Source organism: Oncorhynchus gorbuscha, linkage group LG03, assembly GCF_021184085.1.
Source record: "Oncorhynchus gorbuscha isolate QuinsamMale2020 ecotype Even-year linkage group LG03, OgorEven_v1.0, whole genome shotgun sequence".
Taxonomy (NCBI): domain Eukaryota; kingdom Metazoa; phylum Chordata; class Actinopteri; order Salmoniformes; family Salmonidae; genus Oncorhynchus; species Oncorhynchus gorbuscha.
The window spans coordinates 40798816-40826422 of record NC_060175.1 but is presented as its reverse complement, the minus strand read 5'-3'; the positions used below and the strand labels follow the sequence as shown (position 1 = coordinate 40826422).

The 27607-nt window shown below is 45.5% G+C and overlaps 1 protein-coding gene across 3 annotated transcripts in view; it reads right to left on the bottom strand.

Annotated features, from left to right (window-relative positions):
* Positions 1–27607, bottom strand: part of LOC124031381 (rho guanine nucleotide exchange factor 10-like protein) — a 188179-nt gene that overhangs the window by 69074 nt on the left and 91498 nt on the right. For all 3 annotated transcript variants that reach the window (XM_046342537.1, XM_046342536.1, XM_046342538.1), the window contains one exon: positions 678–749. In XM_046342537.1, the coding sequence (XP_046198493.1) occupies positions 678–749 (72 nt within the window). The remainder of the gene's footprint in view (positions 1–677; positions 750–27607) is intronic.

Below are 27607 nucleotides of genomic sequence, written 5' to 3'. Positions count from 1 at the left end.
GGTCCTAGAGGGCTTCTTCCACTGTCTGGCCTTATCCACCCAATTTATCCACCTGATTTATCAACCTACTTTAGGAGGATTACCCCATCAATTTCCCATTCTTCCCAAAAAATGAAACAAAGATTAATAGATGATATTCTGAGGCATGGTTTTTCACAGAAAGTGGTCCTATTTTAAATCCAGCTAAATTCCAACAAGTCCAGGGATTGTGGCACTATTGTCTGCCAGTGAAATGTGCTCCACTCATCACAAAATCCCTCTGTAGTCTTTTCTTTCTCCCACACTGTCGTATACTACCAAAAAGGTTTCGAAAGGGTTCTACCTGGAACCAAAAATAGTTATTCAAAGGGTTCTCCTATGGGGACAGCCAAAGAATCATTTTAGGTCTAGATAGCACTTTTTTTTTACTAAGAGTGTATATGAAAGTGAAGGGTCAGTTTCCATGATGATAATTGTTTTGGAGAGAAAATCCTCTATATCACATTCACTGCTAAATATTTTAGATGTAATGATGTGAACAATTCTGAGACCAATATAAATAGTATATTACAGAAGAATATTAGTATCAAAATGTGTCATGGTTAATGGTTGATAAATACTTTGGTGTGCACGTGCATGTCTGTGTGCATGCCTGTGCATGTGCGTGTGTGCCTGTAAGCACTGCATGTGTCACTCACCCAGAGGTAGCCTTCAGGTAGCAAGGTGCACCCTGCAGAGAACCGTCCTGGATTGTGAAGGGCAGCTTCAAACTAAAAAGGAAACAAAACCAATATTAAGCAATAAAAAATATTACTAGTGACGTGTAGGCATGCTTCCCCCAAAAACAAACTCATCGCTACTTGTTTGTGGGAATAGATATCTGCGTCGTGCCCTGGCCAGAGTTCTGTTGTTTTGTCAGAGTGCAGCAGGAACTTCCTGAAAGTAACTAACTGCTTTGACACCAGTAATTAGATCAGTCTAGACCGAGGGGGGCAGTGTAAGAGGATGAAAATAGACATGCCAATTCGCAAGACGCTGAATATTTCTCACCCCTCTGTCTCAGATGCTGTCTGGTCAAAAAGATTATGACATTGTCGCCGCCGTAGCATTGAATGCAAGGGAAGCCAGCGAACATTTGGACTCCCTTGATAATAAAAAGTATAAAATAATAGCCAATCATGTGTTGAGCTAAACTGAGTGTGCTCAACTGTGAATGGTCCTGGCGCTCCAAAAGAAAAGTGTAAAGGCAAGCCAGTTTGGATTTGTCTTCACACCAATCACATCACATTAAGAGCTAAATGTAATTGACAGAAAATAATGGAATTGTTGCATCTCGTTGCATTGTTGTCCTCAGTGGCTTGCTAGCAAGCTAAAATTGTCAGTTTCCTAAATTAGCCATGCATGGAGATAAGGATTTGGACTTGTGATTTTACTTAATTCTCCGTTCTGGCCAATGATTATAAAGGAGATTCTGATCCATTCGTAAATTCATACATTGTGCCCCTGGCCTGAGAGGATGGAAGTTCAATATGTAGCTAAATGTAGTAGGCTAATGTTAAGTAGCTGACTCATCATTGCCCATGAAAGGAAGTTAGGCTAGTGAGCAAGCAATTTAGCCAGGTAGCCTAGGACAACAAAAACGCAAAGCGTGTAGTGTATGACGAAGTCATAGACCATTTCATCATCATGAAAGAGAGGATGGCTTTAGCATTTCTCTACAAGTAGGGTGAGTCAACATGTTTTTTCTACTTCCTCACACACACACAGAAATCAAAACCATGGACAGCCAAATCATATTTAGCTTGTAACTGTTTGTTACATGCAATATGCTCGTGTGGACTTCACCAGACAGAGGTGTGGTTGAATTTATTCTGCCACTGCTTCTTCTTATTGTCTCGGCCTTTATACAGTGTCTTACGAAAGTATTCGGCCCCCTTGAACTTTGCGACCTTTTGCCACATTTCAGGCTTCAAACATAAAGATATAAAACTGTATTTGTTTGTGAAGAATCAACAACAAGTGGTACACAATCATGAAGTGGAACTACATTTATTGGATATTTCAAACTTTTTTAACAAATCAAAAACTGAAAAATTGGGCGTGCAAAATTATTCAGCCCCCTTAAGTTAATACTTGTAGCGCCACCTTTTGCTGCGATTACAGCTGTAAGTCGCTTGGGGTATGTCTCTATCAGTTTTGCACATCGAGAGACTGAAATTTTTTCCCATTCCTCCTTGCAAAACAGTTCAAGCTCAGTGAGGTTGGATGGAGAGTATTTGTGAACAGCAGTTTTCAGTTCATTCCACAGATTCTCGATTGGATTCAGGTCTGGACTTTGACTTGGCCATTCTAACACCTGGATATGTTTATTTTTGAACCATTCCATTGTAGATTTTGCTTTATGTTTTGGATCATTGTCTTGTTGGAAGACAAATCTCCGTCCCAGTCTCAGGTCTTTTGCAGACTCCATCAGGTTTTCTTCCAGAATGGTCCTGTATTTGGCTCCATCCATCTTCCCATCAATTTTAACCATCTTCCCTGTCCCTGCTGAAGAAAAGCAGGCCCAAACCATGATGCTGCCACCACCATGTTTGACAGTGGGGATGTTGTGTTCAGGGTGATGAGCTGTGTTGCTTTTACACCAAACATAACGTTTTGCATTGTTGCCAAAAAGTTCAATTTTGGTTTCATCTGACCAGAGCACCTTCTTCCACATGTTTGGTGTCTCCCAGGTGGCTTGTGGCAAACTTTAAACAACACTTTTTATGGATATCTTTAAGAAATTGCTTTCTTCTTGCCACTCTTCCATAAAGGCCAGATTTGTGCAATATACGACTGATTGTTGTCCTATGGACAGAGTCTCCCACCTCAGCTGTAGATCTCTGCAGTTCATCCAAAGTGATCATGGGCCTCTTGGCTGCATCTCTGATCAGTCTTCTCCTTGTATGAGCTGAAGGTTTAGAGGGACGGCCAGGTCTTGGTAGATTTGCAGTGATCTGATACTCCTTCCATTTCAATATTATCGCTTGCACAGTGCTCCTTGGGATGTTTAAAGCTTGGGAAATATTTTTGTATCCAAATCCGGCAAAGTTCAAGGGGGCCGAATACTTTCGCAAGGCACTGTATATCACGGTGACAAGGCATTTCATCTAACAGGTTATAAAGCAAACAAAGCACTTATCACAACACATAGGTTGTAATATGGCTTTACATTTCTGGCTTGGCTTGCCCACTGATTTTAACCAATGCAACGCTACTGAAAATTATAAATTGTTTTGTTCATTTAGATAATTAAATATTCATCTCCATATGGTTTAGGTACAGTTGCTCTTCTAGCTGGAGACTGATTTCCCTTGGGATCGACTCTACACATCTGGATCGGCTTATAGAGCCCTGTAAGAGGATTAGATTCAGCCAAGACATAGGACCGTTTCTCTGTGGTGTGGTATCAATTCATCGTCAACATGTGTTACCATGTCCAGCAGATCTAAGTTGTCAACCTATGACTGACGTTTATTTCCCTAGAGTCTGACAGGTGTTTTTCCATTTGAATAAACAGGTCAGTCTAAAATGGCCACTCTTTTCATATTGGGAACTTCCTTTCAAGCAGCACTCACAGCACAGTTCTCCTACTGACAAAATGACAGTACCACATTGAGAAATTGCACCAGGCATGGGACATTGATGGGGATGGACTGTTTCATATTGAAATAAACAAAGGATATTTCTTTAAAGCTTTTCATTTGGTAGGATGTCAATCATAATAGTGGCCTCCTGCAACGGAGGCATTTTATGACTGTCTAAAATAGGTAGAGTGGGCTGACATACAGTACCTTGTCAGAGTTTGAACCATGGTCTCCATAGCGCCAAATGTTATAATAGCACCCTTGCCCTTTCACTGCTGCACAGACCTCTCCTACCTACTCCCCACAGCCATCTGTAGATTCTGCTTCTCAACACCCCCTCACATACAATAAAGGTACTTGGTTTGTGCTATTTGCACCCTCACAATTGAAAGAGCACAGCTAGTACCTGGGACCTGCAGAACAATTATAGCCATTATGTTGCTCCTGAATGAGAATGTATTTGGGTATGAATGGATGATGAAAAGAAAACTTTCACATCAACTCATTTTCTATGACTAAAAAGTTTGGGAAGGTACTGTATACAGTACATGAAAACAGGGAATCCACTGTAGGACTGTAAGTGCTATAGAAGTGTGACATTTACCTAGAGCATAACATACCAGTCCAGAGTTGGAGCAGTATGAATCGCTGCAAAACAAAGGCTATAACTGGCTTAGAAAAGCACAGCTCTCAGATCTATGAGTTAGTAGTAAAACATTAAAAATAGACATTGAGAGAATAAGATCAACAACAGCAGTCTTAGGCCTGGAAGCTTTCAGTGTTGGCCAATGGATAGCTGCTTCTCGATCTTGGTGTCCCCATGAGACAAAGCACTGTGGGCATGCAGCCTCCCTGACCAGCACAATAGCCATGGCCATGAGGGAATGTTTATTGGTGGTCGTGATGCTGGGCCATGTAGCAGACGGAACAACTAATTGTGTGGTGCTGGGGTGGGAATGTGGCTCAAGAGGTCAGCTATGGATGCTGCATGCCATTTACTGTTGTCCAAAAGGCAGGAAACATCAATCATGGGTAATTTATAACATTCACTTGCCAAATCCCTCCCTCTCTCCCTTGCAGGGTGTGTTTGTAAACACAACACCCCCCCCCCAAAAAAAATGATGCACGACAGATGACTGCTTCCGCCCATCTGTCCAGTGAATGCGTTCCTCCAGATCCCCTCGGTCTCTCTACATCTATTCACATTCATCACGCAGATGCACTGTCTCTCTCCATCAATCTCTTGCTCTCCCGCCTGATTTTTCTTCTCTCTCTCTGCTTATAGAGCCCACGTGTTCCAATCTCTCTCCCTCTCTGCCTGCTATTCCTCTTGGCTAGCTACGAGGAGTGAGATGTTTTTTGATTGGTAATTAAACGGCAGTAATAATATGGCCCCATATGGAAGCCCTGCGGTTAGAAGGAGGAGGCTGGTAGCTGAAGCAAAGGGACAGCAGCGTAGCGATGGGATACTGCTGGTATTGTGGGCTGCAGACAGTGGGTTTTATCAGTCACCGGAGACCGCTGGCCTTTGCAGGTAATTTTCACAGTCAGAGTTTGATTTGTCTCTCTCTCTCATATATATATATATATATATATATAACACACATAGTACCTGTCAAAAGTTTGGACACACCTACCAATTCCAGGATTCTTCTTTATTTGTATTATTTTCTAAATTGTATAATTTTTTTTTACCTTTATTTTACTAGGCAAGTCAGTTAAGAACAAATTCTTATTTTCAATGACAGCCTAGGAACAGTGGGTTAACTGCCTGTTCAAGGGCAGAACGACAGATTTTGTACCTTGTCAGCTCGGGGATTTGAACTTGCAACCTTTCGGTTACTAGTCCAATGGCTAGTTACCACTAGGCTACCCTGCCGCCTCGAATAATAGTGAAGACATCAAATCTATGAATAACACATATGGAATCATGTAGTAACCAAAAAAGTGTTCAACAAATTAAAATATATTTCATATTTGAGATTCTTCAAAGTAGCCATCCTTTTCCTTGATGACAGTTTTGCACACTCTTGGCAGTCTCTCAACCAACATCTGTTCATTGACCTTTCAGCTCTGAACTACACTGTATGTGGAGTGGATTGTTGACTGCTCAATTTTTGCAAATCTTAGTAATGTTGTTTGAAAGAATCTACAGACTCTCTTTAGAATTTCCATGACAGTATTCAGAATATAGCCCTATTTGGTAAAAGACAAAGTCCACATTATGGCAAAAACAGCTCAAATATGCAAAGAGAAACGATGTAATGAGTGCGTTGAATCGGGAAGCAAGTTCAGGGAGTAAGTGTTTTAATAAATAAAATAAACAATGAACACGAAACACAAACAACGCACCGACATGAAAACAGAGTCAGAAATAATGAAGCCTGGAGAAAGAACCAAAGGGAGTGACATATATAGGGACGGTAATCAGGGAAGTGATGGAGAGGGTGAATCTGATGACGCGAAGGTGCACGTAACATCAGTGACAGGTGTGCGCCATAACGAGCATGGTGACCTAAAGGCCGGAGAGGGAGCACACGTGACAAATACAGTTCATCATTACTTTGAGACATGAAGGTCAGTCAATGAGGACATTTCAAGAAGTTTTAAAGTTTCTTCAAGTGCAGTTACAAAAACCATCTAGCGCTATGATGAAACTGGCTCTCATGAGGGCGGCCACAGGAAAATAAGACCCAGATTTACCTCTGCTGTAGAGGATAAGTTCATTAGTTAACTGCACCTCTGACTACAGCCAAAATAAATGCTTCACAGCATTCAAGTAACATACACATCTCAACATCAACTGTTCAGAGGAGACTACGTGAATTAGGCCTTCATGGTCAAATTGCTGCAAAGAAACCACTACTAAAGGACACAAATAAGAAAAAGAGACTTGCTTGGACCAAGAAACACAAGCAATGGACATTAGACCAGTGGAAATATGTCCTTTGGTCTGATGATTCCAAATTTGAGATTTTTGGTTCCAACCCCGTGTCTTTGTGAGATGCAGAGTAAGTGAACGGATGATCTCCCCATGTCTGGTTCCCACCGTGAAGCATGGAGAAGGAGGTGTGATGGTGTGGGGGTGCTTTGCTGGTGACACTGTTGGGATTTATTTAGAATTCAAGTCATACTTAACCAGCATGGTTACCACAGTATTCTGTTGCGATATGCCATCCCATCTGGTTTGCGCTTAGTCCCACTATCATTTGTTTTTCAACAGGACAATGACCCAAAACACACCTCTAGGCTGTGCAAGGGCTATTTGACCAAGAAGGAGAGTGATGGAGTGCTGCATCAAATGACCTGGCCTCCACAATCCCCCAACCTCAACCCATGAGATGTTTGGGATGAGTTCAACCGCAGAGTGAAGGAAATCAGCCAACAAGTGCTCAGAATATATGATAACTCCTTTAAGGCTGTTGGAATAGCATTCCAGGTGAAGCTGGCAATAAATCCCACATATTAACTTTTAACAAGGCACACCTGTTAATTCAAATGGATTCCAGGAGACTACCTCTTAGTGGTTAGAGCGCTGGACTAGTCACCGAAAGGTTGCAAGATCGAATCCCCGAGCTGACAAGGTAAAATCTGTCGTGCTAACCCACTTTTGTTATTAACTGACTTGCCAAGTAAAAAATATATATTTTTAAAATTAAATATATATGGGTGTGTAACTAGCACCTTTAACTAAATGCACGTGCTAGATTATGCACATCTTTAGTGTTGAGAATGACTAGTGGACGCTCAATATTGTAAATCATAATGCTGGAGGGTGTGAACCAGTTCCACCTAAAATGTACAGGAAGCATCGACAGGTAATAAGGCAGCATGTGGGGTTTCCAGCGATGCACACACCATTGAGGTTGCCCATTCTAATAAGGTGTCAGTGAGGAACCATTTAAAAATCTAGGTTCCGCTAAGGCAATTGTCAGTCAGCAGCCCACTCTCCCTCACCGTCTACTACAGCTTTCTGCCAAGGAGAGCAGACAACATCCCAGTTGGAGGAGGGAGGATGTAGGGAAGATGGAGGGAGGGAGGCAGGTAAGCCAGATCGAGGGGAGATTTGATGGAGGACTTTGGGGACTGTGGGGAAGAGGATCAGCATGTGAGCTAATTAAAGGGGGATTTGTTGGTGCGATAAGAGGGCGGTCTCCCAGCTGCCGTTTCCCAATGACCCAACGCCTGACACTGAGTCTGCCCCACCCATTACCCCAAGGGTGCGCCAGCCCATATGCCGCCTTCAGGTGGCCACTATGGTTAGTGTAGGCCAGAGCTGCACTGCAGCATGCTAGGAAAACTGAGGAAGGATGTATAGCCATAGATATTCCTACACACATCATCAGGGACTGGCCTTCCCCTCTATGATCGTCACTATTCATATTTTATATTGCATCAATGGCAGCCAGACAGTTATATGCATCAACATTTGCTGTCAAATCCAATAATCTAGCCTGTGATTGAAGGTGCTTTCACTGGTAACAGTACACAATAGAACCATGTTATATACTATTTATACAGTTTACATGTGTTGTCAGGCTTTTGTCGTCTCTGCTTCGACAAGAGAGGGATGACTTACCCAGAACCAATTAATGTTGTTTTCCTCCTGAGGGAAACACAGGTGGACGTGTGTGTTAACCCTTAAAGTTAAGTTCCTGTGCAGCCACTGTGAAATATATACTCCACTGTGTCTACATTTACCACACATTAGATGCGTGACGATTGCTGGGCTTCTACGAGGCACAAATATCGAACCCAGTGGACCTGTAACATTATCAATGAGAAGTCACACTGCAGCAAACAGGCATTGCATTGTCTGTGTAATGGATTATGTTTATTGGAAAGTGTGCAGTATCATCACTGATGGGATGTCTTTTAGAGTGTGATTCCGGAGCTTACAGTTTGGGCCTGCCCAGCAGAGAATTTTGAGTTTGTTTGCACATATATTATATTTTAAGCTCAGAATTACAACAAAACAAGCCAAGTTAAAGCAACCCAATGGATTTAGGTATAATACACCCAAGGCAAGGCTCCTCCTCCCTCCCCTCCCCTCTCCTATCCTTTCCTGCTCAATACCACATAGTCACAGTGCCCCCCTCCCAATTCCACATAGCAATCTCTCACATGCACTAACAGACACTAATAGAAAACCTCCGCTGTTTATTAACTGATAATTGACTGGCTCTGGCGCCTGCTCCCAACTGAATCCCTCACTGCACCCTCCTGTTGCCGTAGGCTACAGTCAGGATGGCCGGGAACTGAATTTCCAGTCAAACTGAAATGAATGGCTGCAGGTAAAGCAAACTAAGCAGGTTAGGACTTTCAGGGGTTTTATTGTGAACATGCGGACAAGATTGTGTGGCAATTCACCATTACCATCCACACAAACTGCCTTGAGCATTTGCTAGAGAATAGGATGTGTTCACTGCATGATACATGTTTAGTATTCTGTACAAGGGAATCACAGTGGATTATCTCACAGGAATGTAATCAATAGAGGGTTAGGGTTGAACAGTGGCAGTCAGGTAACGCCCCCTTCCCAAAAGTAAACCAACACACACACACAAGCACATGTGTATGCACACAAAGGCACACTCACACAGTCAGTGGCTGTATTTATAGAGACGCTCTTAGACAGCTTCCAGACTTTTTAATTTTACATTTTTATTTCACCTTTATTGAACCAGGTAGGCCAGTTGAGAACAAGTTCTCATTTACAACTGCGACCTGGCCAAGAAAAAGCAAAGCAGTGTGACAAAAACAACAGTTACACATAAACACATGTACAGTCAATAACACAATAGAAAATAACATTTGAAAAATCCATGTACAATGTGTGCAAATGTAGAAGAGTAGGGAGGTAGGCAATAAATAGACCATAGAGGTGAAAATAACTACAATGTAGCATTACTCCTGGAGTGATAGATGTGCAGATGATGTGCAAGTAGAGATACTGGTGTGCAAAAGAACAAGAGGGTAAGTAATGATAATGGGATGAGGTAGTTGGCTGTGCTATTTACAGATTGGCTGTGTACAGGTACAGTGATCGGTAAGCTGCTCTGACAGCTGATGCTTAAAGTTAGAGAGGGAGATATAAGAGCACATGTCACTGCCACCAATCGGACAGACCTGTGTTTGCTTTTTAGTTGTTCAATATCCTCCAGTGAATCTAACCCGGAAGGATGGCAGGATCAAAGTTGAGACACACTGCTCATGTTATCATTTCATGAGCTGGATGTCATCCAGCGATTTAAATTCCATGATCGTCAACGGACAGAGATCAAAGTGTCAACCACCTGCTGTGCTTGCAGCCCTCTATTACTCTGAATATTCAACGTCATTGGAAGACTATGATTAAACCATCTGCAGCATTAGGAATTCATTGAATAGGGTGCTGCTGCTTTCTGTTTTTAACTCTTCATTGACCCATAGCTCATAGTGTGGTCAAAGCTCCAGGCTAAACATATGGCAATCAGCTTATTATTAAGCCTGGCCAGGGATGTCTCCTTCAATTTTCTAAGTACTGACTGTAGAGTAACGATTGGCTGTATCCTTTGGCTATCCCACAGATCATATCAGGCAATAACTGGAATGAAGTGGGAGAGTGGTTTTGCATATCTCTGCTCTGAGCGCGGCCTGACATTGCCAGGACATCACAAACTCATATTCGTGACTCAACCCAGATTTTTCTCTTCCTTGTGTCCTTCACAGCTGCTCGCTGACCGATTGCAACATGTCCGGCTAAATGTGATGCAATTTCCGCATGTTGCTCCCTCTCCATCCCCGCGGCCATGGCGGGCGGTTCCAACTCGCCTGGATGAAAGCGATGGACTCCCCCCGATAAATGGGTTTCAAAAGAGGACCACAGGTCAAGAGTTCTCTGTGGCCTCAATCGCCTCCCTTCATCTCTCCCTTCGTCCATCTTTCCCTCTCTCTGCCAGGCACAAATCTATCTGCATGAGGCCAAATTGTTCTGGGCTATGGGGATCTCTGCCCACCTATAAGATGTCACAACCACAACGCTGCCTCGACAGGGGTTTTGGATGGCACCAAACGGGAGGCACAGGGTTTAATCCTCCTGATCAGATGGCATGGGACTCAGATCAAAGGGTCCTCTGGTGCCTACTGAGACAAAAACAGTGGGACGTGCGCACATTTGCCAGGGCGTCTCTACATCAAGTAATATCCTGGGTTTGGAATTTCCCCTGTACCATTCTATTGTGGCCAGATTGGCTCGACAAAATAGAAATTCAATGCACGACTCTCTCAAAAATACATTTTCTGTTTTTGTAAGCCGCGACTTGATTAATGTTCTGGTCAATGTAAAAAAAACAAGCCAACTTCTTATACATTTCTGAATATGAACACGGTAGTCAATAAGCCACTATGTGCTCTAAAGAGGGTGCCGTGCTGGGTACTCTCACAAAGTGCTGTCCTCAAACATTTGGTTTTGTCTTACAGTTTTCTACATGGAGGCAGCTAGTGTTCTAGTAAAATCTGGCAGTGGGCCATGTATTGTATTCAGGTAGAGGGATGACTGACACGAGTAATTAGTAGAGAAGAACAGAGAGAAGGAGAGAACAAACCAACACAACAAACAGACAGGAACAATGCAATAGGAACATTCAGAACAGGGTGGGATGCAGAACGAGAATTTCATATAATTCTGGCACATTAGTCTCCTTTTATATCATGCAAAAGTAGGCTAAGATTTAGCCCATCTGCTGTGTTCCCCTCCTGGTTGTACAATGTGCCTGTGCGCTATCTTGACAGGAACAGAGTGAAGTGAGACGAAGGGCCAAGGGTGGAGGGGTTGAGGACAGGGATGGCTTTCCCCACTCCCAGGCATTGCTAGAGCACGGATGATTTCCAGTAATTGGTATGTAAATGTCACAGCAACGGATCAGCCTCGTTGTAGATGACGTCGCTGTCCAGCTGTGCAACGGCTCAGGCTGCCCCTGCACCTGAATACCAGCACCACACTGTCCTCTGTTGGTATGGAGTGTAGTAAAGAAGAGAAGACATGGATGGAAGGAAGCAAGCTGAGGAACACTCAACTCTGTTCTCTTATATCGAGGTGGAGTTGACTATTGATAACTGCTCGCAAGCAACAACATTGAGTCACCATCAATTGATTCTTTAAAAAATGTCAATTCTGAAAACGCTTACCTGTATCTCAGTGGCGGTCGGTGCAGTTTAAATTGAGGGAAGATATATTTTTTAATTAAGCATGGCCTTATTTCTATTACAGTATATTGGATGACTGTCATTCATATTCCATTCACCCGGCACAATGTAACGTCAATTGGTTTAGGCTCCTATGTGATACAAACATTTTCCCTATACCCATCATTAGAAAGCTACAACCTAGCTTCTGAATGAATGTTTACCACATAGGTCAAGAGAAAAAATTTGCGTAATCAAGGTGACACATTCAATATCACCTCGCACACGCTTGCCTGCATACAGCTGATCTAGGGTGTAATCATTAATACAATAGTTGCAAAAGTTTCTACAAATTCAGGTATGTTTATCCCCGTTTCATTCTATTTGCTTCCCTTTAAGAAACATAAAAGCTCTTCCTCAAAACCCCTGATCACTGCCAACACAATTCACTTTTGTAGCAGCCACATACAAAGACCATAATTATTTGCTTGTTGTATAATTCCTTCTCACATCTACGTGCTCTCCTCCGCTCACCTTTTCCCTTTGCTTGTGGAATGTAACCATGGGAAAAAAAAACATTTCAACCCAAACCTTCATACCATAACCGCAAACCGCTACACACAGCCTACATCGTTGTCACCATATTACATTTACATTTACATTTAAGTCATTTAGCAGACGCTCTTATCCAGAGCGACTTACAAATTGGTGCATTCACCTTATGACATCCAGTGGGACAGTCACTTAACAATAGTGCATCTAAAACTTAGGGGGGGGTGAGAGGGATTACTTATCCTATCCTAGGTATTCCTTAAAGAGGTGGGGTTTCAGGTGTCTCCGGAAGGTGGTGATTGACTCCGCTGTCCTGGCGTCGTGAGGGAGTTTGTTCCACCATTGGGGGGCCAGGGCAGCGAACAGTTTTGACTGGGCTGAGCGGGAGCTGTACTTCCTCAGTGGTAGGGAGGCGAGCAGGCCAGAGGTGGATGAACGCAGTGCCCTTGTTTGGGTGTAGGGCCTGATCAGAGCCTGGAGGTACTGAGGTGCCGTTCCCCTCACAGCTCCGTAGGCAAGCACCATGGTCTTGTAGCGGATGCGAGCTTCAACTGGAAGCCAGTGGAGAGAACGGAGGAGCGGGGTGACGTGAGAGAACTTGGGAAGGTTGAACACCAGACGGGCTGCGGCGTTCTGGATGAGTTGAAGGGGTTTAATGGCACAGGCAGGGAGCCCAGCCAACAGCGAGTTGCAGTAATCCAGACGGGAGATGACAAGTGCCTGGATTAGGACCTGCGCCGCTTCCTGTGTGAGGCAGGGTCGTACTCTGCGGATGTTGTAGAGCATGAACCTACAGGAACGGGCCACCGCCTTGATGTTGGTTGAGAACGACAGGGTGTTGTCCAGGATCACGCCAAGGTTCTTGGCGCTCTGGGAGGAGGACACAATGGAGTTGTCAACCGTGATGGCGAGATCATGGAACGGGCAGTCCTTCCCGGGAGGAAGAGCAGCTCCGTCTTGCCGAGGTTCAGCTTGAGGTGGTGATCCGTCATCCACACTGATATGTCTGCCAGACATGCAGAGATGCGATTCGCCACCTGGTCATCAGAAGGGGGAAAGGAGAAGATTAATTGTGTGTCGTCTGCATAGCAATGATAAGAGAGACCATGTGAGGTTATGACAGAGCCAAGTGACTTGGTGTATAGCGAGAATAGGAGAGGGCCAAGAACAGAGCCCTGGGGGACACCAGTGGTGAGAGCGCGTGGTGAGGAGACAGATTCTCGCCACGCCACCTGGTAGGAGCGACCTGTCAGGTAGGACGCAATCCAAGCGTGGGCCGCGCCGGAGATGCCCAACTCGGAGAGGGTGGAGAGGAGGATCTGATGGTTCACAGTATCGAAGGCAGCCGACAGATCAACATAGTCAACATAGCTAGCTACTAGAACTAACGCTTTAATAAACCCGCTACAATCATGCAGTACAGTGTACAGCAAGCAGTTTAGCAGTTACACAGATGGCCCCCAGTGACAATAAATTAATATAGCTAGCAGTCTCTTGCTTCTCCTTCATTTTTGAATAAATACATATTTCTCTTTCTTTGAGTAAACTACTAGCACATTGTATGCATTGTGGTGCTAGCCTACTGTAGTTTATTCTTTCAGTACTAGATTAATTTACTGATCCCTTGATTAGGTCGACAACATGTCAGTTCATACTGCAAGAGCTCTGATACATTGGAGGACATCCTCCGGACATTGTCATAATTACTGTCTATGGAAGGGGGTGAGAACCATGAGCTTCCTAGGTTTTATATTAGAGTCAATGTACACAGAGGAGGACAGAAACTAGCTGTCCCCTGGCTACACCATGGTGCTACCCCAGAGAGTGCTGTTGAGGCTACTTGTCACGTTCTGACCTTAGTTCTTTTCTTATGTCTTTGTTTTAGTATGGTCAGGGCGTGAGTTGGGTGGGTTGTCTATGTTCGTTTTTCTATGTTGTGTTTTGTGTTTGGCCTGGTATGGTTCTCAATCAGAGGCAGGTGTCATTAATCAGAGGCAGGAGTCCTGTTTTGTTGTTTGTGTCACCATTCAGGACTGTTTCAGTTTTCGTTTCCATTCACTTTGTTATTTTTGTATTGAGTCGTGTTCAGTTGTTATTAAAGTATCATGGACACTTACCACCCTGCGTGTTGGTCCGATCCTTGCTACTCCTCCTCAGAAGAGGAGGAGGAAAGCCATTACACTACTGTAGATCTTCATTGCAAAACAGTGTGTTTTAATAAATTATTTGGTGCCGTGAATATATTTAGTATAGTTTTATCTAATAATTTATTTTCTGAAATTCACTGAGGAGCATGGTCCTCCCCTTACTCATCTGAGGAGCCTCCACTGCTGTACCTATGTTTGTCCTGTACAACTGCGGTCCTTCCGCGGGGCGATGAAATTCATACTTACTAACCATTTTAAATTTCAACTTCAATGGTGTAGGGACGTCCCAAGGATCCTGGATTCCACTGATCCTGGATCCACGGATCCAATTGAATCTCAATTGACGTAGTACATAGTATGTACTATGAGCAACACAAATTAGGGAAAAGTCAGTAGTTGCGAAAAGTTTATCAAAGGAATGAATTTCAGCCTCCCGCAGAAGGACCGCAGTTGTACAGGACAAACATAGGGTTTTCACAATTTACATTTTTACAAGAATTGACTGATGGTGACTCAATGTTGTTGCTAGCAAATCCCAAGACCAGTTATTTAAGTCAACTATGCCTCGATATAAGAGAACAGAGTTGAGTGTTCCTCAGCTTGATGGAAGCCAGACAGAAAAAGCTTTAAACAAGGAAGAACTGAGGGTTGTGATAACCATTTTACTACCATGGTAATCACACAAACAAATCAATGCATGCGACCAGACAGTCCACATTTTCTGTCTGTGTTATGGCTATCCATTAATATAGTTGGGGAGTATTCATAGGGATGTTGACATCATTCAGAGGCTTGAACGTATGATAATATAAAGCACATGTGATTAATCCTACCTTCATACATATTTAATTGCCATACTTTAGGTCTATGTCCAATAAAACTCATACTTCATCAGTGCTATTTGAGTTTACCTCTGAAGACTCTACAGACCGCCACAACACTAACAATCTACTCACAGGGGGGAGCCCAATATACCCAGCAGGAAGCTGAGGTAGAGGAGTTGTGCTGACTATCACCAGCAATATAAAACATTACCTTGGCTCAATACGTTTGGCATATGATACTCTTTAGTAATGACATGAAGAGATCCACAAAGATGAAACCTTGGTATCTGTCTACACTACATCTGGGTTAAGATGTTGGAACAGCCACAACTCCCAGTGAGTTGTTTTCTCTAAAACCCAGAAGTGTTTGCTCTTGCCCTGACCCTATAAAGAGTGCTTCTTTGATAGGGAGTGTTAAGCAGTAGACGCTTGTTTACTGTCACTGTGTCCCCATGATGGTGATGGTGACAACCTAGGCTAGGCGTGTCTGGACTGCAGCAGTTTATTTTGTTGCTGTGCCCAGTGACCCTGCCGCGTTGACCGGGAGGCCCAGCCGTATCCAGGCGACACATCTGCTGTGATCCAGCTAGCACAGAGAAATTAGATTGACACTTCCTTCTGCATCCCCATAATCCTCCCTCCGAGGGCCTGTCTCCTTGTCCCATTTGAACTGTGGGGATGAGCAGCGGCTGACTGTTAGTGTGGAGAGATCAGTTGTCCTCTGACGCTGGGTGACACACCGGGAGAGAGGAGGAAGGAGATGAATAAACAAGTGACAGATTAGGGCTGTTTGAAATGAACCCCACTTCACCAGAAATCTATAGCCCTCCTAATGAATTACGCTGCTCCTGTGAGACAGGGGGGCTGAGGAGGTTACGGCTTTAGCAATTAATAAAGCAAAGCCTTGATGAGGGATGGGGAAAATGGCTGCAGGGACGGAATGTGCTTTTCAAACAGGCACTTTTTCACCCCGCTGTTTGTGTGTTTATGTTTGCCAGAGAGATAGCGCTGCAGAGTAGAAAGGGAGCCTGCTACGTCCCAGCGGATCTGTGTTGAGGAAGAGCTTTTAATCCATGCTATGGCATCTGTTCCCCACAAATCAGAGAGGAGGATGATATCTGCTGCTCAGAAAGGAAGAGAACGACCTTCATGAAGAACAGAGGAAGAGAGCGATTGCATGAGGTGTCATCCTGATGACTTTACCCAAAAACATGTTGGGGAGGAAAAAAATAAACCAACAGATGGATGTTGCATCAGGCAAAAGGGAACCTTTCTCCCTTTCCCTTTCTATCCCTCTTTTTTTATCCCTATTTCATGGGCACGTCATCTATGGCATGGTGACAAACACACATTGAGCCACCTTTCCCACCAATGAAATAACAGCTTCGAGTCATTGTCATAAATCAGCAGATCTTTCAAACCCAACGGAGCTATAAAAAGACTCCATTAACACTTACAGCCTGAGACCAGTGGTGATGGCCCCTCTACAAACTCATCTCCAGCACTCTGAGTCACTCCTTTAGGGCCAGTAGTAGAACACGCCACTGCCTCCTCTCTTATCCTCCCATCAGCAGGAAAGATGGATGAGACAGAGAGCGGAAGGGACATGTACAGCACACAGCACACACACACAACAAGTCCAGTAAGCAAGTGCAGAGAACCCAGTGACCATGTTTAATGTGTCTACACTGCACTGAAATGGTCTCGCCATGACGTCTGTTTAATGGATTTAAAAACCCAATAACAGTGACCTTGCTTGGCGAGGCTAGTGATCTCTGTGTACTAATCGAGTGTATTAGGCAGTCTCTGTTGCAGTCTCTGTTCACAGGAGCTAATCCTCAACAACAAAAAATAGAAAAAAGATTGTCACTATCCACTTCAAAGACTACAATGATAATGAAATCTGAAAAGGCATTATAAAGAGCTCTACTGCTGCATACCAGCCATAACCATCTTCTTTCCTTCCAGTGCCCTTATAAACGGAAACATTCTGAAAATCTTTATGGCCTTAGACCACTCAGAGCCCTACGAGATGCTGAGGAGGATGCTTTTTTAGTCTGGAGGAGACGTGGAGGGTTTCTGTTGTGTGTCCAGGTGCAGGCACGCCCATTTATCTCACTGCTGCCTTCGTGATCAAGAACCGCCATCCTCTGAGGGCGGTTTGAAAGTGAGGAGTGTGATGTTGCCACATTCGTGGGCTCTAGGGAGACATGTTGTATGCACAAGCATGATCTTCACTGAGACAAGCATGTGACATGCGCTACAGTGACCACCACAGCAGACATGTGATCTTTCATTTTCAATTGGTTTTGTCTTTATTTTCTACACACCTGGTTTTCATTATCCAAGTACATGTTCATGTATTTAACCCTCTGTTTCCCCCATGTTTGTTGTGCGTGATTATTTCTATGTTCAGTTCGGTTCATGATGGCTGGTTTTTCGACGGGTGCTGTGTTCACCTGTGCGTAATATTTACAGTTTTGTTCAAGTGTATTTGTTTACCTTGAGCCTTTCTTTTTTGAGTAAAGTACTTCATGCACCAGCTACACTCACCTTCTGACTGAATCACGCACCCAACCATATGGAGTCAGCAGGAGCAGACAACCCCGGATTAGGGGTCGATGAGCGCATCCAGCAGCATCGCCATGGATCGCGTCCTGCAGAATCTGGACTGCTTGGAGAGAAGAGGAGTTCCTCCACCATCACCACCAAGGACACCAAGGACACCACTACTCACCCCTCCTTCAACCGGTCCCAGTGGGATCCAGCTCGATCTTCCGAAGGAGTATGATGGGACGGCTGCGGGATGTCAGGGGTTCCTACTCCAGCTGGAGCTCTACCTAGAAACTGTCCACCCGGCTCCTTCGGGCCATGAGAGAGTGTCCGCCCTCGTCTCCTGTCTCCCATGGAAAGCCCTGGAGTGGGCCAACGCCGTATGGGAGGAAGGAGAAGCGTTCTTGGACCAATTTGAAGATTTCACCCGGCCTGAGGGTAGAGCGGCAGGTGAACAGCTCGTCCAACTTAGGTAGGGGACAAGGAGTGCACAGGAGTTCTCTCTGGACTTTCGGACCCTGGCCGCCAGCGCGGGATGGAACGACAGGGCCCTGATCGATCACTACCATTGTAGTTTGAGCGAGGACGTACGTCTGGAGTTGGCCTGCAAGGACACCACTCTCACCTTTGACCGTCTGGTGGACCTGTCCATCCGGTTGGATAACCTGCTGGCTACCCGCGGACCTACAGATCGGGGTCTGTCGATTCCATCCCCCAGCACTACAACTCCTACATGCATGGAGCTGGGAGGTGCTGCATGTAGGGCGACCGGAGGAGGGGCAGGTCCATGCACCATCTGTGGCCACAGAAGGCACACTGCCGGTCAGTGCTGGAGAGATTCCTCTGGGAGTTGAGGCAGCAGGCATGGCACTCTTGTGTCACCCCAGGTGAGTCGGCACCAGGCTCACCAGAGCCCTCTGTTGCACACATGTTTGTGTATATTAATTTTCCTGAGTTTTCCCCACATTCCCAGCATAAGGCGCTCGTAGGTTCAGGCACAGCTGGAAACTTTATTGACAGATCATTTGCCCATAGTTTAGGGATCCCTATTGTTCCAGTGGACATGCCCTTCCCAGTTCACACCCTAGATAGTCGACCATTCAGGCCGGGGCTAATTAGGGAGGTCACCGCTCCACTGGGCATGGTGACGCAGGAGAATTACAAGGAGAAAAATTTTTCCTTATTGATTCTCCTGCGTTTTCCATGGTGCTGGGTATACCTTGGTTGGCCTGTCATGACCCCACTATTTCGTGGCAAAAGAGGGCTCTCACGGGGTGGTCACGAGAATGCTCAGGTAGGTGTTTAGGGGTTTCCGCTGGTGCGACTATGGTGGAAAGTCCAGACCAGGTCTCCACCTTGCGCATCCCCTCTGAATATGCCGATTTGGCTCTCGCCTTCTGTAAGAAGACTCAATTACCACCCCATCGACGGGGGGATTGTGCGATAAATCTCCTGATAGACGCAGCACTTCCCAGGAGTCATGTCACAAGAGGACACATATGTCTCTGAAACCCTGGAGCAGGGGTACATTCGGCCCTCCACTTCACTTGCCTCCTCAAGTTTTTTTTTGTGAAGAAGAAGGATGGAGTTCTGTGCCCGTGTATTTACTATTGAGGCATCAACCAGATCACGGTGAGGTACAGTTACCCCCGACCTCTCATAGCCAGTGCGATTGAGTCAATGCATGGGGCACGCTACTTCACAAAATTGGATCTCAGAAACGCTTACAACCTGGTGCGTATCCTGGAGGGGGGCGAGTGGAAGACGGCATTTAGTACCACCTCAGGGCACTATGAGTACCTCGTCATGCCGTACGGGTTGATGAATGCTCCTTCAGTCTTCCAGGCCTTTGTAGACAAGATTTTCCGAGACCTGCAAGGGCAGGGTGTAGTGGTGTATATCGACAACATTCTGATATACTCCCACTACACGCGCCGAGCATGTGTCCCTGGTACGCAGGGAGCTTGGTCGACTGTTCGAGCATGACCTGTATCTCAAGTCTGAGAAATGCCTGTTTTTCCAACAGTCCGTCTCCTTCCTAGGGTACCGCATTTCCACTTCAGTGGTGGAGATGGAGAGTGACCACATTACAGCCGTACGTAATTGGCCGACTCCCACCATTGTAAAGGAAGTGCAGCGGTTTCTAGGGTTTGCCATCTACTACCAGGGGTTAATCCGGGGATATGGTCAGGTAGCGGCTCACATTACCTCACTGCTGAAGGGGGGACCGGTGCGTTGGCAGTGTTCTGCTGAGGCAGACAGGGCTTTTGGTCAGCTGAGAGCTCTGTTTACCTTGGCTCCTGTGCTGGCTCATCCAGGTCCCTCTTTGTCGTTCATAGTTGAGGTGGACGTGTCCGAGGCTGGGATAGGAACCGTGCTCTCTCAGCGCTCGGTTACACCACCAAAGCTCCGCCCCTGTGCCTTCTTTTCGAAGAAGCTCAGCCCTGCGGCGCGAAACTATCACTTGGGGGACCGGGAGTTGTTGGCTGTCGTCAAGGCTTTGAAGGTGTGGAGACATTGGCTTGAGGGGGCTAAACACCCTTTTCTCATCTGGACTGACCACAGCAATCTGGAGTATATCCGGGCGACGAGGAGACTGAATCCTTGCCAGGCAAGATATGCCATGTTTTTTACCCGTTTTGTTTTCACCCTATCCTACAGACCAGGTTCCCAGAACGCGAAGGCAGACGCACTGTCCCGGATGTATGACCCTGAGGAGCGGCCCATGGATCCCGCTCCCATACCCCCGGCCTCTTGCCTGGTGGCACCAGTAGTGTGGGATCTGGACGTGGATATCGAGCGGGCGTTACGTACAGAGCCCATTCCCCTCCAATGTCCAGCAGAGCGTCTGTATGTTCCGTCTGCTGTCCCCGACCGTTTGATCTATTGGGCCCATACGTCACCCTCCTCTGGTCATCTGGGCATCGGTCGGACAATGCCTGAGGACAGAGTATCTGATCGAGGTCCCCAGTTCACGTCAAGGGTCTGGAGGGCGTTCATGGAGCGTCTGGGGGTCTTGGTCAGCCTTACCTCGGTTTTCACCCCGAGAGTAATGGGCAGGTGGAGAGAGTGTACCAGGATGTGGGTGGGTTTTTGCGGTCCTATTGCCAGGGGTGCCGGGGAAGTGGGCAGCGTTCATGCCCTGGGCAGAGATGGCCCAGAACTCGCTCCACCACTCCTCCACTAACCTCTTCCCCTTCCAGTGCGTACTGGGGTACCAGCCGGTCCTGGCGCCTTGGCATCAAAGCCAGATCGAGGCTCCTGCGGTGGATGACTGGTTTAGGCGCGCTGAGGAGACATTGGACGCTGCTCATGTGCACCTTCAGCGGGCCGTGAGGCACCAGAAAACCTGCGCAGATCGCCACCGCAGTGAGGCCCCAGTGTTCGCACCTGGGGAAAGGGTCTGGCTCTCGACCCGAAACCTGCCCCTCTGCCTGCCGTGCTGGAAGCTGGGCCCGCAGTTTGTGGGGCCATTCAAAGTCCTGAGGAGACTGAACGAGGTATGTTACAAGTTACAGCTTCCCCCCGGTTATCGAATTAACCCCTTGTTCCATATGTCTCTCCTCAGGCCGGTGGTGGCTGGTCCACTCCAGGAGTCTGAGGTGCGGGAGGTTCCTCCACCCCCTCTGGACATTGAAGGGGCCCCGGAGTATGCAGTTCGATCCATACTGGATTCGAGGCTTGGGCGAGGGGCCTTCAGTACCTCGTGGAGTGGGAGGGGTACGGTCCGGAGGAGAGATGCTGGGTGCCGGTGGAGGACGTGTTAGACCCATCGATGCTGCGGGAGTTCCACAGTCTCCATCCGGATCGCCCTGCGCCTCACCCTCAGGGGCCGAGGCCGGTGTCGGCGCGCTGCTGGAGCCACGCGTCAGGGGGGGTACTGTCATGACTTCCACAGAGTTCGGTCCCTCTCCTTGTACGGGCGGCGTTCGGTGGTCGACGTCACCGGTCTTTTAGCCATCGCTGAACCATCTTTCATTTTCCGTTGGATTTGTCTTTATTTTCTACACACCTGATCCAATTACATGTTCATGTATTTAGCCCTCTGTTTCCCCCATGTTTGTTGTGCGTGATTATTTCTATGTTCAGTACGGTTCATGATGGCTTGTTTTTTCGACGGGTGGTGTTCACCAGTGCATAATATTTACCATTGGTTTTTGGTCAAGTGTATTTGTTTATCTTGTGCCTTTATCTTTTGAGTAAAGTACATTGCACACTCATTTTGCTCTACTGCTCCTGACTTCATGCACAAGCTACACTCACCTTCTGACAATTATAATGTTACGTGGAAAGGGGGGTGAGGAATATAATATTATGTCTACTCTGCTATATTATAGAGCAGTAAAACACAGTCATTTCCCATTGAGGGCAATCAAAGAGTACTTGCTGCAGCCCAGAATCTAAAAATACATCGTCTCAGGGATGATCTCACTACAAAGGTCCTAGGCTTTGTCTACACTTCAGACTTACATGCAAGTTATGCTATCAAAATGAAACGATTGCATTGAAAAGACAGGACTACCGTAGATGCATAAAAGTCGCATTGTGGTCTGATAGTGTTGAGATCTGTCTTTTCAATGTAATCTTCGTATTTCGATAGCAGAAGTTGCATGTAAATGAAACATTGTCCCCCAGGGAGCTACTATACAAATCATATCAAATTGTATTTGTCACATGCGCCAAATACAACAGGTAGACATTACATTGAAATGCTTACTTACAAGCCCTTAATCAACAATGCATTAAGTCAAGAAACAAAATACAAATAAGTGTTTAGGAAAAAATAGATGAGTAAAAATGAATTAACAAATAATTAAACAGCAGCAGTAAAATAATAAGCAAAGCTATATACTCAGTAGCAGAGAGAACAGTCTATGACTAGGGTGGCTGAAGTCTTTTTAGGGCCTCATTCTGACACTGCCTGATATAGATGTCCTGGATGGCAGGAAGCTTGGCCCCAGTGATGTACTGGGCAGTACACAATACACACTACCCCCTACCCGCCTCCACCTTGCGGTCGGAGGCGGAGCAGTTGACATACCGGGCAGTGATGCAACCAGTCATGCTCTCAATGGTGCAGCTGTAGAACATTTTGAGGATCTGAGGACCTAGGCCAAATCTTTTCACTCCTGAGAAGGAATAGGCTTTGTCGTACCCTCTTCACGACTGTCTTGGTGTGTTTGGACCATGATAGTTTGTTTGTGATGTGGACACCAAGGAACTTGAAGCTCTCAACCTGTTCCACAGCACCGTTAATGAGAATGGGGGCGTGCTCGGTCATTCTTTTCCTGTAGTCCACAGTCATCTCCTTTGTCTTGATCACGTTGAGGGAGAGGTTGTTGTCCTGGCACCACACGACCATAGGCAAAATTGATGATGGTGTTGGAGGCATGCCTGGCCATGCAGTTATGAATGAACAGGGAGTATGAGGGGACTGAGCATGCACCCCTGAGGAGCCCCCGAAATGAGGATCAGCGTGGCAGATGTATTATTCCCTACCCTTACCAGGATCCAGTTGCAGAGGGAGGTGTTTAATCCCAGGGTCCTCAGTTTAGTGATGAGCTTTGAGGGCACTATGGTGTTGAACGCTGAGCTGTAGTCAATGAATAGCATTGTCACATAGGTGTTCCTTTTGTCCTGGTGGGAAAGGGCAGTGTTGAGTGCAATAGAGATCGCATCATCTGTGGATCTGTTGGGGCGGTATGCAAGTTGGGGTGGGTCTAGGATTTTGGGGATAACGGTGTTGATGTGAGCCATGCCCAGCCTTTCAAAGCACTTCATGGCTACAGACATGAGTGCTCTGGGTCGGTGGTCATTTAGGCAGGTTACCTTAGTGTTCTTGGGCACAGGGACTATGGTGGTCTGCTTGAAAAATGTTGGCGTTACAGACTCAGACGGGGAGAGGTTGAAAATGTCAGTGAGACACTTACCAGTTGGTCAGCGCATGCTCGGAGTACACATCCTAGTAATCCGTCTTACTCACATCGGCTACGGAGAGCGTGATCACACAGGCGTCCAGAACAGCTGGTGCTCTCATGCATGTTTCAGTTTGACTTGCCTCGAAGCGAGCATAGAAGTAATTCAGCTCATCTGGTAGGTTAGTGTCACTGGGCAGCTCGTTGCTGTTTTTCCCTTTGTGGTCTGTAATAGTTTGCAAGCCCTGCCACATCCGAGGAGCATCAGAGCCGGTGTAGTATGTTTAAATCTTAGTCCTTTATTGATGCTTTGGCTGTTTGATGGTTCGTCGGAGGGCATAGTGGGATTTATTATAAACTTCCAGATTAGAGTCCTGCTCCTTGAAAGTGGCAGCTCTACCCTTTAGCTCAGTGCAGATGTTGCCTGTAATCCATGGCTTCTGGTTGGGATATGTACGTACTCTCACTGTAGGGACAACATCATCGATGCACTTATTGATGAAGCCAGTGACTGATGTGGTGTACTCCTCAATGCCATTGGAAGAATCCCGGAACATAATCCAGTCTGTGGTAGCAAAACAGTCCTGTAGATTAGCATTTGCTTCATCTGACCACTTTCTTATTGACCGAGACACTAGTGCTTCCTGCTTTAGGTTTGCTTGTAAGCAACAATCAGGAGGATAGAATTATGGTCAGATTTGCCAGATGGAGGGCGATGGAGAGCTTTGCATACGTCTCTGTGTGTGGAGTAAAGGTGGTCTAGAGTTTTTTTTTCCTCTGGTTGCACATTTAACATACTGATAGAAATTAGGTTAAAAAAAAATTGAATTTCCTTGCATTAAAGAATTTTCCTATACAGCAGTTAACCCACTGTTCCCAGGCCGTCATTGAAAATAAGAATATGTTCTTAACTGACTTGCCTGGTTAAATAAAGTTAAAAAATAAAAAATAAAAAATAAAAATGCATACCTTGTAGTGTATTGGCTTCTTAAGTTTGTAATTTCCACTTTAAAATGTATCAGCCCCCACGAATAATGTCCATTAATTATAATCCACGTAATAATTAATATTTCCTGTAGAAAACTTGCTCAAATTAAGATCCTACATCTGTATGATCATCATCATTGAATCTGCTCCATTAGCCTGGCCTTGGAGCATCTGAGTGGGACATACGCTACATGGGATGGAAATAGACGGCCTTGGGAACACAGCAGACCACTTCCCTGTGACATTCCCAGTGGAGAAAGGAGGAAAGTGGAGTGGTGAAGCCGGACCCTAGCTGGGGGATTAAAGTTGAGCACCCCAGACAAGCCAACTAAAACCTGTTTAACACCCAGCAGAGTTAGACATAGGCAACAGCCTACAGCCACTTCCCTGGACAACATTAACACTCACTTTCACCCCTCTGTATTAGTTTTATGAACAACAGGTTCACATGTGGTTGGTGAGGTGGGCAATGGGGTAGGGGTATGGTGTTCTTATAATACAATACATTCTACAAAGACCTCATTTCAACATACAGTAGAGCTTAAAGTTGGAGGCATTGCATGGTTAACATATTCTAATTAGTTCCAAGAACAACAAAGGGCTACAGGATGTTCTAAATTAACAATGACAGCCATTGCTTATGTGCCTCAGAAGTGGGTCAAACCATGCCTGGTAGATTAGATCGTGTGCACGTGTGTAAGTCAGTCCCTACTGATCTCACTCAACAGAGACTGTGATAAGGGTTTTCTCCGGTGCCTAACGACTTTGCCCAGTCGTCCTCTTCACATCCCAGCAAGCAGAGCAGAGCAGTGTTCAGAGTACAGAGCGCACAGCAGTGATCATTGGGCTGAGCTCCCTCAGGTGACCCATACTCTGCTCACATGTTGTTCATGCTACGCTGCTTTAGAACTTTATTTTTCTTTCGTAACGACTCTGGCCCCTTCGGCCACATCTCTTTCAATCGGGACATCTTTTTTTTCTCACCCTCAATCAAGTCAGACTGCCAAGTGAGGCTGCCAAAGCGGGGGAAAGAGATGTTGGGAGCTTTGGCACAGAGAGGCGTGTGCTTCCCAGTCGTAGTGCAAAGGCAGAACTGCAGAGAGAGGAAGGGAAAAAGGAGAGAGACAGAAGAAGAGAGAGGGAGAAAGAAAGAATGAGAGAAAGACAGGGAAAGAGAGAGGAAGAGATAGAAAAAGAGAGGAGGGGGGGTGCTGTTGAGTTAAGCCCCTAATCACAGGCTGTTCTGCATGAAAGACTTACCACCTTCTCTTTGGTTGAAGAGAAAACACATTCAGCTCGCCTCTCCCAGCCCCTTGTTCCCACATCCTCGACATCAACAACTAATGTGCACACAAAAACATTAATTTCAGAAACTCACCCACACAGTCACATACTGTCATGCAAGCACAAACACAAGAACAAAGCTGTCTCTTATCCCAAGGAAATATTTCGGTATCAGGCAATTTCACGGTCAGCTCATATTAATGACAGATATGCCCTTCTATTGGCATGCTCAGGTGCTTCATTTGTTAGTGTCAGAAATAGAGAATGTGGGCAAATCCTGAAGCAAAGTGGTACTTCTGGCTCCAAGTCCATGAATTGCCTTGGCTCACTCACTCAGCAGGTGTACCAGATATTAGTTGAAGAATCCAGAAGCTCCATGCGATCCTCTGGGAGTGTTCCAAAATCCACAGTAATTGAGAGGTATGTTTGTCTCCTCTAGACTCAACTTTTCCAGCTGCCGAGGACCTCCCTTGCTCTGTTGCCCACATAGTTTCCAGACAGACTATTGGGTTGTGTGTGGGATCTTAATCTAATGTCGGAACATTGATTTATGCTTGGGTGTCCCACGACCATTAAGGTAACTGCCTGATCACGTTATAACATCCTCCTCTGGTGGTCATTTGGAATCTCCCACCCACCTTGCGATGCAAGCCCCGTAACCGCATTATAGCTAAAAATGTAGTCTGAATATCATCTTCCAGCCACTGCAAATTGATTTTATAACTCTTTGACGGAGTCCTGAAACCCTTTTAGTCTGTCTCTCACCTGAGTTTGCCATTTGATCTATGAGAGGCTCCCAACTCTTCACAGGCTCTATCGATCGCCACTTTCTAGCCAGCTTTGCTGTGGAAGGTACAGTGTCACCTTGTAATTCTAAGACTCCATGGTTGTGTCTAGAGTTGGCAGTTAATAAAGTTTTGGAATTTTAATCATGACGTTTTGATCATAGAATTCCGAACACATCATGCATTTACATTTAAATGTGTCCACATTGTTTCCAGATTCCCTTTTCCTACGCTATATGCAAATGCAAGTATGAATTCTGAAAATGTGGAATAGGCAAATATGTTAATAACATAACAACAACTTGATGGCAGTAGCTAACTACTGTAGCTACGTAGCCTGCTAACTTCTGTAACTAGCCAGAAAGCTAGCAAGCAAAGCGAAGTGCTGATGACGTCACCAACTGTACGCACTTTCGGTAGCCTTATTGTGTCCAGACTGAGGGAAAATCTGCACACAATGCACCTCCATCTACAGTTGAAGTCGGAAGTTTACATACAACTTAGCCAAAAACATTTCAACTCAGCTCTTCACAATTCCTGACTTATAAAAATTCCCTGTCTTAGGTCAGTTAGGATCACCACTTTATTTTAAGAATGTGAAATGTCAGAATAATAGTAGAGAGAATGATTTATTTCATCTTTTATTTCTTCATCACATTCCCAGTGGGTCAGAAGCTTACACACACTCAATTAGTATCTGATTGGAATTGCCTTTAAATTGTTTAACTTGGGTCAAACGTTTCAGGTAGCCTTCCACAAGCTTCCCACAATAAGTTGGGTGAATTTTGG